This window comes from Pleurodeles waltl, chromosome 10 (assembly GCF_031143425.1).
Source record: "Pleurodeles waltl isolate 20211129_DDA chromosome 10, aPleWal1.hap1.20221129, whole genome shotgun sequence".
Classification (NCBI taxonomy): Eukaryota; Metazoa; Chordata; class Amphibia; order Caudata; family Salamandridae; genus Pleurodeles; species Pleurodeles waltl.
In genome coordinates, this window is record NC_090449.1 from 224,260,625 (window position 1) to 224,280,913 (window position 20,289).

General features: G+C 42.9%; 1 protein-coding gene across 2 annotated transcripts in view; it reads left to right on the forward strand.

The window, feature by feature from the left end:
- PDXDC1 (pyridoxal dependent decarboxylase domain containing 1) overlaps positions 1–20,289 on the forward strand; it is a 268,743-nt gene that overhangs the window by 76,186 nt on the left and 172,268 nt on the right. For both annotated transcript variants that reach the window (XM_069210219.1, XM_069210220.1), the window contains exon 7: positions 8,229–8,297. In XM_069210219.1, coding sequence (XP_069066320.1) covers positions 8,229–8,297 — 69 coding nt within the window. The remainder of the gene's footprint in view (positions 1–8,228; positions 8,298–20,289) is intronic.

Here is a 20,289-nt window from a genome sequence, read left to right on the forward strand (position 1 = left end):
CAACAAAAGTAAGAAAACATTGTCCTCGTTAGACCATTCTTGGGTCACAGATGCTTAAGGGGTAGTACTTGGCTCGTTCCTTCATAAGAGCCCCCACACCTTTACTATTTCTTTTCAGTATACAATTGCAACTCTTGTCATAAATGCCATAGATGCTGATGAAGCGGAACTGTTAAAGTAGGGTATTAACAGATACCTTCACTGTTTCTTTGTAAACAAGCAATACCTGACCACAAAATGACGGACTCTAAAATTACACACAGCTTCTGACTGACATCACAGTGGGTCCTCTCTGACCATCACCTTTCAGCTGTGTTTTTGACACTGCTATGTCACTGACTCTGACCAACTTTTTAAAGCACATAGACATATACAAACATAACCGGTCACTGGTTATTCATGAAAATGACTCATGTTATATTGTATGAAATATTAGCAGATTACTAGCTTCTTATTGGTATGCTTTTCACAATACAGATTTTACATGTGTTCTCAATAACTGCAATCAGAGGATATCTTAAAAAGAAGGAGGCGGCCGAGAATTTAAAATTATGTTGGGTGAAAAGCAGCGGAGTGACCATGTAAAATGCCCCTTGCCATATGTGAAAAGAATATTTGCAAAATAGTATGGAATTCGTAACTTTCTTAACTTATACTGCAACTCAGCCTTTTGCACCTGATTAGGAGTCAGATGTACCAGAAACCCCGCATGGAATGCCGCTCTGCCCTATCACAACTAGCCCAGTGTTCCTGTACCTGCATTTACCGGTTTGGTGAACAAGGTACCCAATTCTAATGGCTGTAACAATGTTTTGGGGTGAGGGTTGCATTGCATCCTTACCATTTTAAAGCCGCTGCCTAACTCTCAGCAATGGCAAAGGGGGAGCAACTAATGCCACAGCCTTGCTTTCTCTTCCCTTACTTTCCCCTCCCTCCCACATCCTTCGGAACCCCTTTTCATCCCATTTCCCTGCACCAGTCCCTCAGCTCACTTATATACCTGATCAAAGCAGTTGGTTTATGTGAGCGTTGATACCCACGGATCACTGACTAGTGTGTGGAATTCCACCATGTAAACCCGGGACCCCACACTTATTTCCCCTTCCTGGGGGATTAACTTGTAATTGCAGGAATTTCCAGCCAGTACAATAATTCTGAATGTCCTTATGGGATTTCATAATTCCTTCCAGTCGGGCCCTATGTGGTAACCTAACTCCCTAGTGACTTTCATGTCCTCATAACGAACTGTAGGTGTGAATTCATCCAGTTTATTATTGCTGCATCTAGTGGTGCTAAAATGCTGATGCATAAGAAACAGAAACATAAGAGTGTTTTAAGAGCATTTCCTGCTATCATGAGCGGTTAACAGCTTGTCACTTTATTCAGGATACCACTATGGAGATCGAATGTTTGCATTTTAATTTCAGCTAGATTGTTTTCTAAAGCGACCACATATCGTAATCAACATTGAAAAGATGCAAGCTAACGCATAGTGGGCATTTAATATTTATTTATATCCTTTAAAATGTTATAGTGAATTATTTGTCAAAATGTATGGACTGTTGTGAAAACGTGTTCCTGTGTGTGATACGATCTGTGTGAAAAGTGCACGAGAGTTATGTTGAGATGATTACTTTTTAGTTGCACATTAAGTGGTATTTTGTTAGACATGATAGCTGGAGGTGAACCAGATGCTGCAGGGTGTACTGGAATGTTAATGTTGCCAGCCGACATTGTCCTTGCTTGGGTGAGGACTAAGCTGGTGACTTTCTTTCAAGAGTTACAGACTGTTGCCACCGAATAACTCCACCTGCAAGATTCTGCGGTTTAAATCATAGGGAACTGGAGTTGTACACAAATAGATGCGATAGCAAAGCAAAAATACAGTAAGGAAATAAATGTTGACTGAAGTCATCTTGTTTTTGATCTTTGACTGCAGAGCATAATCTAGTAAACCTGCGTTCGATGGCATCTGTCGCTGTAGATACGCATGTTTTGCAATAGCTCGCCATCTGGTGTTGGGCCGGAGTGTTACAAGTTGTTTTTCTTCGAAGAAGTCTTTCGAGTCACGGGACCGAGTGACTCCTCCTTTTGTCTCCATTGCGCATGGGCGTCGACTCCATCTTCGATTGTTTTTTTTCCGCCATCGGGTTCGGACGTGTTCCTGTCGCTCCGAGTTTCGGAACGGAAAGATAGCTAATTTCAGAAGATTTTCGTCGGTATTGTTGCGTTCGGGATCGGCGTAGTTAGATTCAACACCGCGTCGAAGGATCGAAGAGCTCCGGTGCCCTTTGGGGTAGTTTTTCGATCCCCCGTCGGGGCCTGGTCGGCCCGACCGCGTGCTGAAGAACGCCGATGGAACGGACCCCGTTCCGTTTCTGCCCCAAATGCCACAATAAATACCCCTATACAGACCAACACTTGGTCTGCAACCTGGGCCTGTCACCTGAGCACAGTGAAGACACCTGCGAGGCCTGTCGTGCGTTCCGGTCCCGAAAAACACTCCGAGACCGTCGAGCCAGAAGACTTCAGATGGCGTCCGCGCCGACAGCCCACCGAGAGTTCGAGGAACAAGAAGAGGAAGGTACCTTCTCGATCCAAGACTCAGACTCCAAAGGATTCGACGATACACAAACCGTGAGTAAGACGTCGAAAACCACTCATAGGAAGATTTACAAGGCCCAGGGGACGCCACTGCCACCAGGCCATGGCTCCACCCATAAATTCGGTGACCGACCGTCGGCACCGAAAAAGGCCCAAACAGTGCCGAGATCGTCCGACTCCGGTCGAGACACCGGCACGCAGCCTTCTCGGGACCGAGAAAGTGCTGGAGACAAGCATCGACACAGAGATGCCGGTGTAGACACGGCTCGACGCCGAGACAGCGGCCCCGAAGAAGTTCGGCGCCGACAGGTTTCGGCCCCGAAAAAGAAAAAAGTCACCTCGGAGCCGAAAAAGGACGCAGACAAAGTTTCGGTCCCGAAACAAACTGCAACCGACCCAGCTTCAGGCTCTTATACAGAAGAGCACTCGCTAACCTCCCAAATGCAAAAGCATAGGTTTGAGGAAGAGCTACAATCAACTGATGTGGACCATATGCAAAAGCGTATTTTCATACAGCAGGGGACAGGAAAAATAAGCACCCTTCCCCCTATTAGAAGAAAGAGAAGGTTGGAGTCCCAAACTGAACAGACACCACAACCAAAAGTGGTGAAAAGAGTTACCCCACCACCCTCTCCTCCGCCCGTGATTAACGTCTCACCAGCACAAACTCCATCACACTCCCCAGCTCACACCACCATGAGCCAGGGTGACCAAGATCAAGACGCATGGGACCTATACGACGCCCCAGTGTCAGATAACAGTCCGGAGGCATACCCTACAAAGCCATCTCCACCAGAGGACAGCACCGCGTATTCTCAAGTGGTGGCTAGAGCAGCACAATTTCACAATGTAAGCCTCCACTCAGAACAGGTCGAGGATGATTTTTTATTCAACACACTCTCCTCCACCCACAGCTCATACCAAAGCCTGCCTATGCTCCCTGGTATGCTCCGGCACGCAAAATAAATCTTTAAGGAGCCGGTCAAAAGTAGGGCAATCACACCAAGGGTGGAAAAAAAGTATAAGGCGCCTCCTACAGACCCGGTTTTCATCACTACACAGCTGCCACCAGACTCTGTCGTTGTAGGAGCAGCTAGGAAAAGGGCCAACTCCCACACATCTGGAGATGCACCACCCCCAGATAAAGAAAGCCGCAAGTTCGATGCAGCTGGTAAGAGAGTCGCAGCACAAGCTGCAAACCAGTGGCGCATCGCGAACTCCCAGGCACTACTTGCGCGCTATGACAGGGCCCATTGGGATGAGATGCAACATCTCATTGAACATCTGCCCAAGGACCTACAAAATAGGGCAAAACAAGTGGTTGAGGAGGGACAGACCATTTCCAACAACCAGATCCGCTCCTCCATGGACGCTGCAGATACAGCTGCACGGACAATTAATACATCTGTAACTATCAGAAGGCATGCATGGCTCCGAACGTCTGGATTTAAACCAGAGATTCAGCAAGCAGTTCTCAATATGCCTTTTAACGAAAAAGAACTGTTCGGTCCAGAAGTGGACACAGCGATTGAGAAACTCAAAAAAGACACGGACACTGCCAAAGCCATGGGCGCACTCTACTCCCCGCAGAGCAGAGGGAATTACAGCACATTCCGTAAAACACCCTTTAGAGGGGGGTTTCGGGGTCAGAGCACACAAGCCAGCACCTCACAAGCAACACCGTCCAGTTACCAGGGACAGTATAGAGGAGGTTTTCGGGGACAATATAGAGGAGGGCAATTCCCTAGGAATAGAGGAAGATTTCAGAGCCCCAAAACCCCTACTACTAAACAGTGACTCACATGTCACTCACCCCCTCCACACAACACCAGTGGGGGGAAGAATAAGTCATTATTACAAAGCATGGGAGGAAATCACTACAGACACTTGGGTTCTAGCAATTATCCAACATGGTTATTGCATAGAATTTCTACAATTCCCTCCAAACATACCACCAAAAGCACAACATTTGACAAAACATCATTCCAATCTCCTGGAGATAGAAGTGCAGGCACTATTGCAAAAGAATGCAATCGAATTAGTGGCAAACACACAAATAAACACAGGAGTTTACTCACTGTACTTTCTGATACCAAAGAAAGACAAAACGCTGAGACCAATCCTAGACCTCAGAGTAGTGAACACTTTCATCAAATCATACCACTTTCACATGGTCACACTACAAGAAGTATTACCATTGCTAAAACTACACGACTACATGGCAACTTTAGACCTCAAGGATGCTTATTTCCATATACCAATACACCCATCGCACAGGAAATACCTAAGGTTTGTATTCAAAGGAATACATTACCAATTCAAGGTACTGCCTTTCGGATTAACAACCGCACCAAGAGTCTTTACCAAATGTCTAGCGGTAGTCGCTGCACACATAACAAGGCAGCAAATACATGTGTTCCCATATCTAGACGACTGGCTAATCAAGGCCCATTCGTTAATAGAGTGCTCAAATCACACAAATCATATCATACAAACCCTCTTCAAACTAGGGTTCACCGTCAACTTCACAAAATCCAACATTCTGCCGCGCAAGGTACAACAATACCTAGGAGCCATAATAGACACATCAAAAGGAGTAGCCACTCCAAGTCCCCAAAGAATTCAAAATTTCAACACCATCATACAACGCATGTATCCAACACAAGGGATACAAGCAAAGATGGTATTACAACTCCTAGGCATGATGTCTTCATGCATAGCCATTGTCCCAAACGCAAGACTGCACATGAGGCCCTTACAACAGTGCCTAGCATCACAGTGGTCTCAAGCACAGGGTCATCTTCTAGATCTGGTGTTAATAGACCGCCAAACTTACCTCTCGCTTCTGTGGTGGAACAACATAAATTTAAACAAAGGGCGGCCTTTCCAAGACCCAGTGCCACAATACGTAATAACAACAGATGCTTCCATGACAGGGTGGGGAGCACACCTCGATCAACACAGCATACAAGGACAATGGAACGTACATCAAACAAAACTGCATATAAATCACCTAGAACTTCTAGCAGTTTTTCAAGCACTAAAAGCTTTCCAACCAATAATAGTTCACAAATACATTCTCGTCAAAACAGACAACATGACAACAATGTATTATCTAAACAAGCAAGGGGGGACGCACTCCACGCAGTTAAGCCTGCTAGCACAAAAGATTTGGCGTTGGACAATTCATAACCAAATTCGCCTAATAGCACAATTTATACCAGGGATCCAAAATCAACTCGCAGACAATCTCTCTCGAGATCACCAACAGGTCCACGAATGGGAAATTCACCCCCAAATTCTGAACACTTATTTCAAACTCTGGGGAACACCTCAGATAGACTTGTTTGCGACAAAGGAGAACGCAAAATGCCAAAACTTCGCATCCAGATACCCACACAAACAGTCCCAAGGCAATGCCCTATGGATGAACTGGTCAGGGATATTTGTTTACGCTTTTCCTCCTCTCCCTCTCCTTCCTTACCTGGTAAACAAACTCAGTCAAAACAAACTCAAACTCATATTAATAGCACCAACTTGGGCAAGGCAACCCTGGTACACAACGCTGCTAGACCTATCAGTAGTACCCTGCATCAAATTGCCCAACAGGCCAGATCTGTTGACACAACACAACCAAAAGATCAGACACCCAGATCCAGCATCGCTGAATCTAGCAATCTGGCGCCTGAAATCCTAGAATTCGGGCACTTACAACTTACCCAAGAATGTATGGAAGTCATAAAGCAAGCCAGAAGGCCATCCACCAGGCACTGCTATGCAAGTAAATGGAAGAGGTTTGTCTGCTACTGCCATATTAATCAAATACAACCATTACACACAACTCCAGAACATGTAGTGGGTTACTTGCTTCACTTACAAAAATCTAACCTGGCTTTCTCTTCCTTTAAAATACACCTTGCAGCAATATCTGCATACCTGCAGACTACCTATTCAACTTCCCTATATAAGATACCAGTCATTAAAGCATTCATGGAGGGCCTTAGGAGAATTATACCACCAAGAACACCACCTGTTCCTTCATGGAACCTAAATGTTGTCCTAACTAGACTTATGGGTCCACCTTTTGAACCCATGCACTCCTGCGAAATACAGTTCCTAACCTGGAAGGTGGCATTTCTCATCGCCATTACTTCCCTAAGAAGAGTAAGCGAGATTCAGGCGTTTACAATACAGGAACCTTTTATACAACTACACAAGAATAAGGATGTCCTAAGGACCAATCCTAAATTTTTGCCAAAGGTTATTTCACCGTTCCATCTAAATCAAACAGTGGAACTTCCAGTGTTCTTTCCACAGCCAGATACCGTAGCTGAAAGGGCAATACATACATTAGATGTCAAAAGAGCATTGATGTATTACATTGACAGAACAAAGAACATCAGAAAGACTAAACAACTATTTATTGCATTTCAAAAACCTCATGCAGGAAACCCAATATCAAAGCAAGGTATAGCCAGATGGATAGTTAAATGCATCCAAATCTGCTACCTTAAAGCTAAACGACAGCTGCCCATTACACCAAGGGCACACTCAACCAGAAAGAAAGGTGCTACCATGGCCTTTCTAGGAAACATCCCAATGCAAGAAATATGTAAGGCAGCCACATGGTCTACGCCTCACACATTCACCAAGCACTACTGTGTAGACGTGTTATCTGCACAACAAGCCACAGTAGGTCAAGCCGTATTAAGAACATTATTTCAAACTACTTCCACTCCTACAGGCTGATCCACCGCTTTTGGGGAAATAACTGCTTACTAGTCTATGCAAAACATGCGTATCTACAGCGACAGATGCCATCGAACTGAAAATGTCACTTACCCAGTGTACATCTGTTCGTGGCATCAGTCGCAGTAGATTCGCATGTGCCCACCCGCCTCCCCGGGAGCCTGTAGCAGTTTGGAAGTTACCTTCAACTATTTGTATATGTATCATCTCAACCTTAAATAGGTACATACTTAGTCACTCCATTGCATGGGCACTATTACTACAATTCAACTCCTACCTCACCCTCTGCGGGGAAAAACAATCGAAGATGGAGTCGACGCCCATGCACAATGGAGACAAAAGGAGGAGTCACTCGGTCCCGTGACTCGATAGACTTCTTCGAAGAAAAACAACTTGTAACACTCCGGCCCAACACCAGATGGCGAGCTATTGCAAAACATGCGAATCTACTGCGACTGATGCCACGAACAGATGTACACTGGGTAAGTGACATTTTCATTCTTGTTTGCAACTTTACCTCCGTGTGTCTGTGTCTATCGTGCTAATGAAAGATCAACAAATAGGTTGCTTTCTGCGGACCAGTGGAATTGATACAGAAAGCTATTTTTACATGCTTTTAGTTTTTAATTTTTTTTATTTTTTATTTAGGTGTGTTTGACATTTCATTCATTTGTTCAATCTCGTTCGAAGGTGTTGCCCAAAAGCACACAGGAAGACAGCAAAGTATTCGTTAAAATGTTGTTTGCTTATTCATGAACCCAAGTCCACATGAAAGAACCGTGCAGATGTTCATGTTTTATGTCCAGAGGTTGAAATAAACTGCGTAAAGGGCCTGTTGGATATTTGATTCTAATAATGCAATCATTTTATTGCAGCTTGGTTTGCCCCTGTCCTGTCTGTGTCGGGTGCCTTGCAACACAATGTTTGGGTCACAGCATCAGATGGTAAGTCTTCAGAGCTACATGACAAAGTTTATACTAGAGCACCATGATGATTGGTTCTTTGTCTAGGCCCTTTTTCAGCTGCTTGGGATTATGCTATGTAGGAGTCAAAGGAATGAGGACTAAATCTACATAATTGTAACTACATCTCCGTTGGCCAGGGTTCTTTATTGACTTCTTTTTCCAACAGCCTTCCCGCAGACGTGCACAGCTTATGCAGATATATTTGAAGCTAAAATATACCATCTTGATATTGAAATAGTTACTTTGTCCTACTCCATTACGGCAACAACACACAGAGCTGAAGGAACGGTTCAAAATGGTTAAAATCTCATTCTTGGTTTGTTGATTGTTTTGGTATTCCCTAGGGAAACCACCTTTCCACTGACCCTAAAATATACTTCATTTTGCTCGATGTAAATATTTGTATTTGTTTATAGGTTTGCCTAGTGTTTTCAGGCACTTCAGAGCAGCTGGGAGCGATAGGTGAAAGCCTTAGATTCAGATATGCTCCCTCTAATTTGTGCTGAAGAATTACGGTTGGTTGGGCTTTGGTGCTCACACTTGGTTGCCAATGAGAAGCACCGTTTTTAAAAACAATTACACGGAAGCTGTAGAAACAATTCTAGTTGTGCACTGTTGAAATTTTTAATCTTCTAGAGGTTAGCGTGAGACCAGGACAACCTCAGCCTGAGGGCTTGTTGTTCTCGAAGCTGAAAGGCAGAGAGTTCTGTAACCAGCAATGTTAGATGTCCCTACCGTCTTGAAAAATGTTAACCTTGTGCACAACCTGGCACTTGTAACATTTGAGTTTCACTTTCCATGTACAGCATCGTTATGTGCAAATAGTTTGGGAATTTGTGGTTGTGAGACATTCTTCAATTTTGTGCAGCGACTGTTCTGTTCAATATGAACCCAAGACCTCTAGGAAATACAGTTGCCACATAGCGTGTACTGGTTTCTACTTTGGTTTCTCCACTGCTTTTGTTTTCTTAGGCTCTACTTTCCCTCAAGAAAATCGGGTTATTACTCCACCTATCCAGCACGTTGATGGACAGGGATACCTGCAATAGGCTGATAGACAATGGAACTATTAAACTGAGACTTGCCCTCATGAACAAAGAAGTCAGTCTTCAGTTTACAGCATGCACATACTGTTCTGAGGACAGATGAAATAAAAATGCCCTCCAAATGTGCCAGTGCACCAGCAAACTAGAGCTAGTCTTCGTCTTTGCACATAGTTTTGTGAGGGCAGAGATTGTGAGCTACATATAGGGGTGTATTTACTAAAATGTCTTGCATTGCAGAGCAGCAACCAAAGAGGCTGCATTACATGAGAGGGAGAGAGCAGGAAAGGGCCATCTCTATAGAGATGTGGCACTGTCCTGCTCTCTCCAGCACAGCTATACAATTAGGCAGCCGGCACCACCCACACACCATAATCCAAAGGTGTGCATCATATCTAGCATAGGTTTTGTACCCTTCCAGTTCACAATACTATGCTTAGACTTATAGTTTCCCCACTTTGGTTCACACATTCAAAGTTGGAAAATATTGGAGAAATAAAATAATTTCTCCTCAATGATGCCAGCATTAAAACAGCATTATTTATTGATGCAAAACCCTGTCTGCTTTTTTATTTTAGGTTTTGCATAAAAAACTATGAACCCATGAAATGCGCCGTTGGCGCTAAATAATGCAAAGCAGCTGGAGGCCATTTGTGGCGCAAAGCTGGTGCAAAATATTAGTAGATATACAGCCTCGACTTAGAGCCTCTGCTACTTAGAAGGTGAAAGGCCTAGTATTTATCTATCCCTTGATAGTCAGACATGTGCCCCACTGCCGTTTTCACAGAAACTGGGTTGACCTGTATGCACTTGTGTGAATCTTGATTAGGGTGTAGGTGTCTGGCAAAGGTGGGACAGCCAAGTCTGGGTTGTCTTCCCCTGCATGGACCACATGATGAATGGCTTTGTTGCCTCGGGTATGATTCTTTAGCAATAACCTAGCGTTTGTCTTGGTGCATAAATCTTTGGTTTGTATTACCTACCATATCCTCAGTTGCCTACCTTCACTTTGACCTTTGCAAGTTCACATGCTTAATTAACGAGTGGGTAATAGTGACTGCTTCTACTTCCTCAGATGAGGACAAGTGCCTCAAACACACTTTTCATTTTAACCACTGTGTACATATTGTTGCTTGCTGCCAGCTCATTTTAGGCAAAAGTTGAACAGAATAAATGTTGGTAAATGAGACATAAGACTCAACTGTAGATTACTAATACAATTCAGTTATTTATGTTTTGGAGCTCAACCGAGGTCCACATAAAATCCATACATGTAACAACAATACTACTTCAATTTATACACAAAATTCAATAAAACAACTTTTTTTTTAAACATACATTTTTTTTTAAAACTGCATAAAGTGCTTAGCATGGCATTTTACCCATGTGGAGTTATTAAAAACAGTAGACCAATAGAAAGTGAAATGGCCATAATAGTACAAATGCACAAGAGAAAATCATTGGAACAAATCACAAACTAGAGTACTGGAGTAATACCAGGTAAGTACTCTCCATTTTTACATAGAAAAAATAAAGTGTGAAAGTGCAAGAAGTGCAGTAAAGACAGTTTAAACCAAACAATACACTTATCACAATTTGCAATTTTCCACCAATTCACTCTGGTACAAAATATAATCCTACAATATCTAAAGAAGGAAAAACAATTAAAACACTTTTAAAAACATTTTAAGATTATAAAAATGTTCACCCAAGCCGTTTCTGAGGGAGGCGCAAACAAACCAATTCCAGCTTCAGCAACCAATGTTATATTGTATTTTTTTTAAATGGTCTCAGAAGATGATGACGTTCAGACTGAAAATATGGGCATACAAAAATTACATGACTCAAGTCCTGGACATGAGAGAGGCAAAGCTAGCAATACATCTGATCCTTTGGAATAACTTACCAAGCACCTGTAATGACACGCAGTGGTAACAGAATTAGGCTGATTAACCAAACTATTTTACAGATGCCATGCAGAAGGTTCCATAACAGATAGGGTTGTGCTTTTTTTATGCATTCTACTTCCAATTATGACATAATTCCTCGCAGATAGTCTCCAACGGGAGATGTCCCTATTCCTACTCACTGTATACAGTGAGGTTTTTATCAAACATTTTAACAGAGATTTTGGGTAAGGAAAATCCCCACTCTTCACAATTTCAAACGTTTCAAAAGCTTTAGAACAAGTAGAATAAAATACCTTTCTTTCTTTCAAAATTTGAACAATTTCAGTAGTCAGTGCTCGTATAGAACCCAATTCACCACCAGTATAGTATTCCCCCACCTCAGGGCCACAGCTAATGAGAGCACAAATGTAGAAGGTAGACCTATTTCCAAATGAAGAGCAGGAGAAGCCATCAAATTTAAATTACAACCTATCACCGTATGTGCCCCTCAGTTTTCTCAAAAGAAGCCTAACTTTGGACATCATCACTTTGCAAGCATAACTCAAGGTATGGGGTATTTCCGTCTTATAGATGGATAAGACATGAGCAAAGTGCCTCTGGCCACAACTTTTATATGATCGAGAGATAGCCGAGGCCTGAAAAAGGACCTTACTTTTACAATGATTTATGTGATCAATATCTAGGCAATTACTACAACACAAATTGCCAAGATATGGGTAAGCCTATACTATTTCCATTTTGGAATTCCTCAGTGTCCAATTAAACATTTTCCTCAATCTTGCCCCCTTCTATCTGAAAATCATAACTTTGCTCTTCATAATATTTATCTTTAAAAAGTACTCCTTTGCATATTTTTCCAAAGTGTCTCTGAAGGCCTTTTTGGAGTTAGATTCTTCAGAATAACGTCATCTGCAAAAAGAAGATAGCCAACAGACATAAAACAAAGTTTCGGAGAATCACCCTTTACTGAGTCAACTCTGCTAGGCAGATCAAGAATGTAAAGAGAAAAAAGGAGAGTGCAAGCAGGCACCCCTGCTTTAGTCTGTTTTGCCTCATCATCCTCCATGACAGAACTTGGTTCCTCCCCATCAAATCCTGAGTCCAAGTTGAAAAATGCAAGGCAACCAGTAACCTCAGAAGCTGAGCGGGAATCCCGAACTCAAATAGTTTTCTCCACAGCGTCGACCGATTGACCCTACCGAGCGCTGTGGAGAAATCAATAAAAAGAGAGTACAAAGGCATACTCCTACTCTTAGGGTACATTTCCAATAGCATTTGGAGGGCAGTGATGTTATCAAGAGTGCCACAATTCTTGCGGAAACCCATCTGCTCAGCTGGAATAAGATTATTACCAAATGCCCAATCTTGAAGATGGATAAGTAAACTTTTGGCAAATAATTTGCCTGCTGCATCAAGAAGAACAATTAGTCGAGAGCTAGCAGGGAGGGCCTTGCAACCTTTTATATATAAAGGTAGTATAATGCTCCCCTTCCAAAAGAAATTAATATCGCGGACAAATAATGATAGAATAAGGGACACAGAAAAGGAGGCCCGTAAAGACACCTCATGTTTAATGAGAGCAATCAGAAGTTCATCTGGTCCCATGGCCTCGGATGATCATGCCCCTTTAATAAAACACTCAATCTCTTTATGAGAAGGAGGACAAAATAATCGTGTCATCCACTTTCACACTTCTTTTCTCCTTTGGGTGTTTTACTCTATAGCCCCGAGGTCAGCAATCACTCCCTGAGAGGCCCCAATAACTGCAGCAGTGGCTAAACCAGAATAAACCAAAGGGTAACAGGCACTACCAGCAGAGGATACTCTTTTAGTAAAGATCAGAAAAAACGGTAAAACTTTGCCCCACAGCTTGGCCTTTGGTTCATTCTTCTGAAACCCTGAAATATTTATTTTAGTAAGTACACATTGACTTCCGATTTAGTACGTGAAACTATATTTGTTGATTTAGAAAGAAGAACCCTTCAAGGCTTGCCTGCCTGAGTGCCAATTTCTTTAAGCCCCTCGCTAGCCACATTACTAACTTGGGTGACGTGAGATTTCGACTCTTACATTTTGTCCCTGCAAATGACCTACACCCGAAATAGTGAGTTGTTATACACCCAGAAGAGTAGAAGACAGCACGTCTAACACATGCTCAGAATTAGAGGCAGAATTTTTCCAGCAAAAATAAAATGAAAAATAAGTTTAAAAATGCAGAACATTATTTTCAAAGGAACCTGCTCCCCTCTATGCCCTTACAATTATGCGGCTGCCCAATTTCCTGTAAACCTGGTGACATTACAGAATCACAATTTATTCCATTAATTTGATAAGGTCATTAGGTCCAGCAAAGTTAAAGAATGCCTTAATGAGGGTGTACTATAGTACAATGGAGGCAGGGGAGGGTGGCTGGGCAAACGCTGAGGCACCTGATCCAACTCGCACCCCCACAAAGCAACAGAGGATTTCAAATGTGACTTCCTCTGATGAATCGTGTCTTTAACAGCCCCAATGTCAGGTAAGGTGTAGTCCTCTGGCATGCTAGGCACCTCACCAGGTTCCTCACCACCAGGACCAGAAGGATTCACCCAGACAAACAGATTGTATAACACCAAGTCACGGGGGCTTTTCATAGGACCATCCTGGGCTAACATTGTCTAGCTCCTGGAATTTAAAGAAGACATTTACGGGAGCAAGAGCAGAACAACTGTTCGAAAGAGAGGCGGGAATAACAACACCCATATCCACAGAACGAAACTGTTGACCACCACTTAAATTGGATGCCCATGGACCACCTCCCCCTTCTACTTCACCCAAAGGACAACACTGAGTGGCACACAAGTGTTGAGCGAGAGATTTGACCAGACTAGCCCACAAACACAGGGTTACTTTGAGAAAGAGGTAGGTCAAAAGAAGAACCAGCAGCTTGGACCATAACAGTGGTGATCATCAGCTTTCTTTCTGCTCCTCTGTCTTTGTCAGTCATTGATAGAAAGCTCGATATGGAGGGAGAAGACTTCAAATAAGACTGCTGAGGCTTCCTTCTACATATAGGGTTTTTCAAACGTAATAATTTATCAATCGAATTAGGTAAATTGGTAGAACCAGTGGTGCCGGTCAGACGACCAGATAAAATTTTCTTTAATGTAATTTTATCTCCAAAAGCATAAAAGAGGGGGAAATCCCACAATTCCAGAACTTCTACTGCCTAATGGTAGCCTATTGTGTAAATTTAGACTCTGTACTAAATGATGAAGCTGACTTCACAGAGGAATAATCTAAACTAAAGTGCTTAGTGCCTCACATTACAACACCAGCTCAGCGACATATAATCCGGTAAACTCGTGGCAATTGTGTGATGAATTTGGCCAAGCCAACAATTTTAAGGCCACGGCGTTACACAGGTTAGCATGCTTCCAATGGATTTTTCTGCAACGCTCAGCAGAGTTTAGCGTGATTCAGCGTAATTTTAGCGAATCGAACCACAAGCCTTTCTAACTATGGACGACAGGCCTCCTGCATCATCGAGAGAGACAAAAGCACGGAGTCCTAAAGCGTCATCCGCACCAAAAGCTTAATACACGCTTGCCTCCACAGACTAGCACCCAAAAGCCGCACCTGGACCGCCAGTCAGCCCTCCCAGCACCCACTGCTGCCTCCTCAACTCCCCCATAGAACTCCAGTGCGACCAGTGAACCAGTTGAAGCTGTGCCAGCGCTATGCCACACCCACCACAGCGCACCCTACGTAACCCCACTCACCTCTGAGACGTGAGGGGGGGCACTGAGGCAGGGAAAATATCTTATAGGTAAAAGACAAGCTCTGCACGGCAGAGGGGGGGGCAAAGAAGAGAGAAAAGGCAGGGGGGCAGAGTGAGCCGCGGCACATGCACCCTGGCCTCTTCCACGGGGCGTCTCAACGGCGTCACGGACACTGGCACTAATAATGCTGGAAGTTAATTACATTTACCGAACTGTCTCTCTCTCCCTCTCTCTCTCACACACTCTCTACCAGCATTGAAAAAATGTCCTGCCATGGCCTCCCGAATTAGGAGGCCGTGTCCTGTATTCCGCCACCCTGCGATGTTGTGCTTGGGGCCACTTTCGTCACACTTTTCCCTTGCCACTTGCTTCCTCCTGCTCAAGTTAGGAGGCCTGCAGTCTGCGGCCGACGAGGCCGTGCTCGGGGTTGCTTAAGACCGCACAGCTCGCTTCCTCCTCGCAGCGTAACAACGACCTCAGTACCCAAAAAAAAAACGATTATTAATGCCCCAAATCTCTTTCATTTTATCTTGGATGTATAAATTGATGCCTATAGCTGCAGTTCGATCTGGTTTTCCTCCAATCTCACCTAACTTCTCTGGTAATAGTAAGGTATTTTGAAAGACTAATTAGCTGAAAGTAACCAAGATATGCCGAAAGACAGTCAGTGATTTTTGAGGTATTGCCGTAGGTTTGGAAGCTACTGCTGCCTTCTCAATATTTGCAGCATGGTTGGTGGGTGGTAAAACCTAACACCCCTAACAATACTCCATTTTATGTGTCCCAGTCTAAAATAAGAGTAACCTAACAAATGTGTGTAAAATGATGATGACTGTAATACTAATGTAGCAAAATCATTTACTAAGATGTGTTGGCCCATAAATAAATACAAGCATTTACAATGCATCGGGTCTCGCGTTTGCTCGTGTTAGAGCCGATCGCGTTGTAAACTCCTAACCCGACTTTTCACCTATCGGGCAAAAGTGCATTTATGCACGTAACCCGAAAAAGTTAAATCAAGTAGGTAAAGCTCTCGACTTCTGCCAAGCGAGATCAGGCTCGTAAATTAGTTTAAAAAAAAAAAGTCCACCAGCCCGATGGAAAACAGCGAGCCTCGCATGTTTTCTGTACTTGGTCGCAGCGCTCGAGGAGGGCTAGCCACCGGAAAAGGCATGACCTATGCGTGCCTTCGACTAATGAAAGCAAGCCGATTTAATTAGGGAAGCCCACGAACCAATAAAAAGCACTGACGTGAAGTTGACAGGGCTCGGAGCCCTTTTCTAAATACTAAAGAGTCTCCCTGCTATACGCATGCGCGAGCGCATGCAAAGCAGGCTCGACCCTAAAAAATTATCCTGCTGTATTGTTGAGACAGCAGTGTGGCAGGTAAAGACTTCCACTTACTGAAGCCTTCCCTTTCACTCATCTCTTGCTTGAGGTCACTTACATAACATAAGGCAACACCAGTTCTTGAGGTTTATTGATACCATATGTAGATTTGCAGCAAACCTGGGCCACAAACCAATACAGCAAATGTTGGCAATGTATAAGAGCAAGTGTGTGTCAACATCTTTGTGCACACGGTTAGAGCTCTGGCAGTGTACGAATATCTTGTTTTGACTGCTGAATCCGGTGCTTTGGGGATGGGAACCTTGCGATGATACTTAGTCCACGGTGTTCATTTCAGGGCCCGGGAATGGGCTGCGCAATATATGGCGTGTTTGTAGCTCGATTTAAGTTTGTTTGTTCTGTTTTATCTATGAATGCAATAAAAGATATGTAAAAAAAAAAAGCAAGTGTGTGTGTCTTTAGCCACTTATTAAGCCGTGTGATGGGGCTACTCTGGAGTTGAAGTCTTGCAGAGGGCCGAGAATAACTCTGCCAGGACTCCTGGCGGTCTGACATGGTTGCTGTGATTATGTACGCCACACTGAGTTGGGGTTGCCTTCTGTTGTGGATCAGTCTAAAGTTCGCCCTTTCCCGTTGTGGATTTCCACATGGGCAGACCCACAGACAAGGTTCTAGCAGACTGTGATAAGGGACTGCACGCCTCTGGAGAATGGTTTACATATCCCTCTCTCGCGTATGTAGAGGTAACATTCCATCTGGTGGGAGATTCAGAGGTATTTACTAAACCTGATGCTATTAGTGCATCAGTTAGAGAAAATGTTTAAAATTTGTTTACAAATTATTGTGAACATGTCTGGGCTTATGAGTGAAGTGTGCAACTCTGAGACTTGTCATATTAAATTTATAACAGATCGGACCACTATCTTCTGTTTATGAAGAATTCCCAGCACAGATTAGACTTGACCTGTTTCAGATAATAGTCAGGACCACTGAAATTATGCGGCAGTAGAGAGCTAAATTTTGCTGCAGCATTGAGCAAATTATACGGCAAGAAAAGCCCAAGTATGCGGCATAATGCAGCACATTTTGTAATAGTGTTTTTTCATTATTTTGTCATTTTTAAACCTGCTAACACTGGCATTCGTTGCACCTCATTAGTACTAGTTCAGTACCCAGGTTTAGCAGTAAGCAACAGAAAGGTGACCAGTCCAGCTTTGCAAAGAGCCTTCTACTACGCAGAAACAGGTGTTGCTTCATTTTTAGTAACTTCTGAACTGTTTGAGCTAGAAACAATTTTTTTTTGTTAAAATCTGCAGATTATGCAACAGATATTGGATTGATTATGCAGCAAATCTATAATAATGCAAAAATCGCCGCAGCTGCACAATCGCATAGTTCCAGTGGCCCTGTATGTAGTTTCTGCACTCGTTCCCCAAATGTTGTTCTTCGTCCAAACAAAGCACACTCCACCTTTTTTTCTGCACATTATGGTCCGCTGCTGGGAAACGTTATTTAATACAATTATTGTGAGTTTTAAATGTTAACAAGTGCAGGCCATTATTGTTTGCATCACACCTTGCATCCGAAAACATGCTCTGTGACTGTAATCAGTTTCATTCAAAGTGCCTTGAAAATTAGGAAATTGCACCATAATGCAGGAGAATGAAAACTCCACATAGAATTTAATGAGCTGTTTAAGTTCCATTGTTTTATGAAATATTTTTTAGTTAAGCATGATTATGCATTTTTAAGAGTTTTTAATTTCTGATCTATTCATGTTTAAGAAGTTTGATGGATTCTTCATCCGAATAAATATATATTTACTGATTGACTCCCTGTGAAACTTTAATGCTACATGTGATTTGTAGCTCTCCAACGGTTGCTTTTTGTCACTGGCAAAACATAACCGAGCATCAGTTACTAAATCCCGGGGACCGTCTAAAATCGAATTTAGGATGTGTTTTAAGATGACTCTCTGCCGCTCCAACTTTACATGGGCATTTGGGAGCTGCTGGTAGAAACTATCGGGGTGCCTTCAACACCCCTGAGAATGGAAGCAGAGCAACCGTAAATTAATACGGGAAAGGAACTATATTTTCCTGAAAGGTCACAAAAACGACTCTGCATGGCACTGAATTCACACAAATTGGGCCGTTTGTCTGCAACCTCACGTGAGAGTAGTTGTGTTTAGCAAAAAAAAAAGCGTGCCTGTGATTGGCTTCAGGTGCAACACTGCTGCTCAGTGTTCTTTGTCAGTCATTGGGTAGGCTGAAGCCGCAGCATCTAGTCATCTGCTACAGGAGCAAACAGTGCAGAGCATTAACTGTACAACAATCTAGCCCATTGGTTCCCCTAACCTTTTGACTCCCGAGGACCCCCACTAAATCACTGTTGAAAGCCGGGGACCCCCAAGCAATTTGTACAATTTAAATTTCAAGAATTAAAACAGTAATTTGCAAAAAATACACAAACAAGAACCCACCAAACAAATACTTAAATTACTAAAGATATAATTATTTTATTTTGAAAATATACACAAAAATCAAAAGATTTTAATGGGAAGGTCGATACTGCATCTCGATGACTAACTTTTCAGTGTTTGGTTTTATGTAGGGAAGCAGAATCCTCTGGTCAGATTCTACATTTCCCAAGCCATTTGTTTCTATTTTTAGGTACAAAAGATCTGAGAAGCTTTTTCACATATAAATGTGGTGGGGAAAGGAAGTAAAACCATAAGGGCCTCTCTTCTCTCCATAACCTCTCTGTCACATGTAATTCATTTGTTTAATAGCACCTCTCATACCACTGTAAGGTGTCAGAGCGCTTTACAGTGGACTACAAAGTGTAGTATTTACATGTCATCTATACTGGTAGGCATTTTGTAAGCGTGCTTAGTTTGGAGATGTGCAAACTCTGGATTCAGAACATCACACTGTGGATAGCATTGACTTTAATAATAAGAATGTATGCCTAAGCAAGCAAACATTTTTTAACACAAATTGCTAATTTCTGCCAGGCGGGTTGCATGCAGCTCTTTGACCGCAGTTCATAGCTCTCTGTGCTACATTACGATTGTAATTTATGAAATGCACAGTGACAAAATAATCTGTCACAAAAGCAGTAACCCATTGTGCTGTGCACATAAAATATTGTTCTTTGCATAATGTACGTTCTTTGCAGCAGGCATGTCAGCCCTCTGCGCTGCTAGTCAAACCTCCCATCTCTCTCCTGCAGGAACATTAATCATATGAGTTCTCTTGACCTTTTTATTTTTTGCATGAAAGTTGGTGGATGAATTTGAAGTGCTTTTTAAACTGCTGCATAAATAAAGTAATGAATAGAAAAACACGCTCGTGTTTCTGGAAGTCCCCAGCTGGAGAGGTGTCTTCCTCCCAGCTCAGGCCTGCGGACCTCCTGGGAATGTGTCACGGACCCCTGGGGGTCCGCGGACCACAGGTTGGGAACCACTGATCTAGCCCACTGGGGTTAGAGGTACATAGCAGGTTAAAGCATTGGCAAATCCAGCATGCCTGCTTTTAATGTGTTAACACACGTAACCATAGATTTGTAAAAGTGTAATTGTTGCATATCTGTTTGCATGCTTTAGCACATTAAAACTAGACCTATTGAAACTGTCACCACCTGTTCCGATGGATGTTAAGTCACCAAAATGGAGCAGAACGGACATCACACACCCTTTGGCCACCACTTTCACTTATACATACACACAAATTCACACTTGCAAACAGCCTCTCACATAAGCAGACTCGCACCCGCAAGCATGCACACAACCTACATTTAAAAGCATTTTTTTACTTACATCGGCTGCCATGGAAATGCATATTCCAGATGATTGAACTCCATTCTTATTACACTAATAGTGAATAATCAATTTTTCAATATTAGT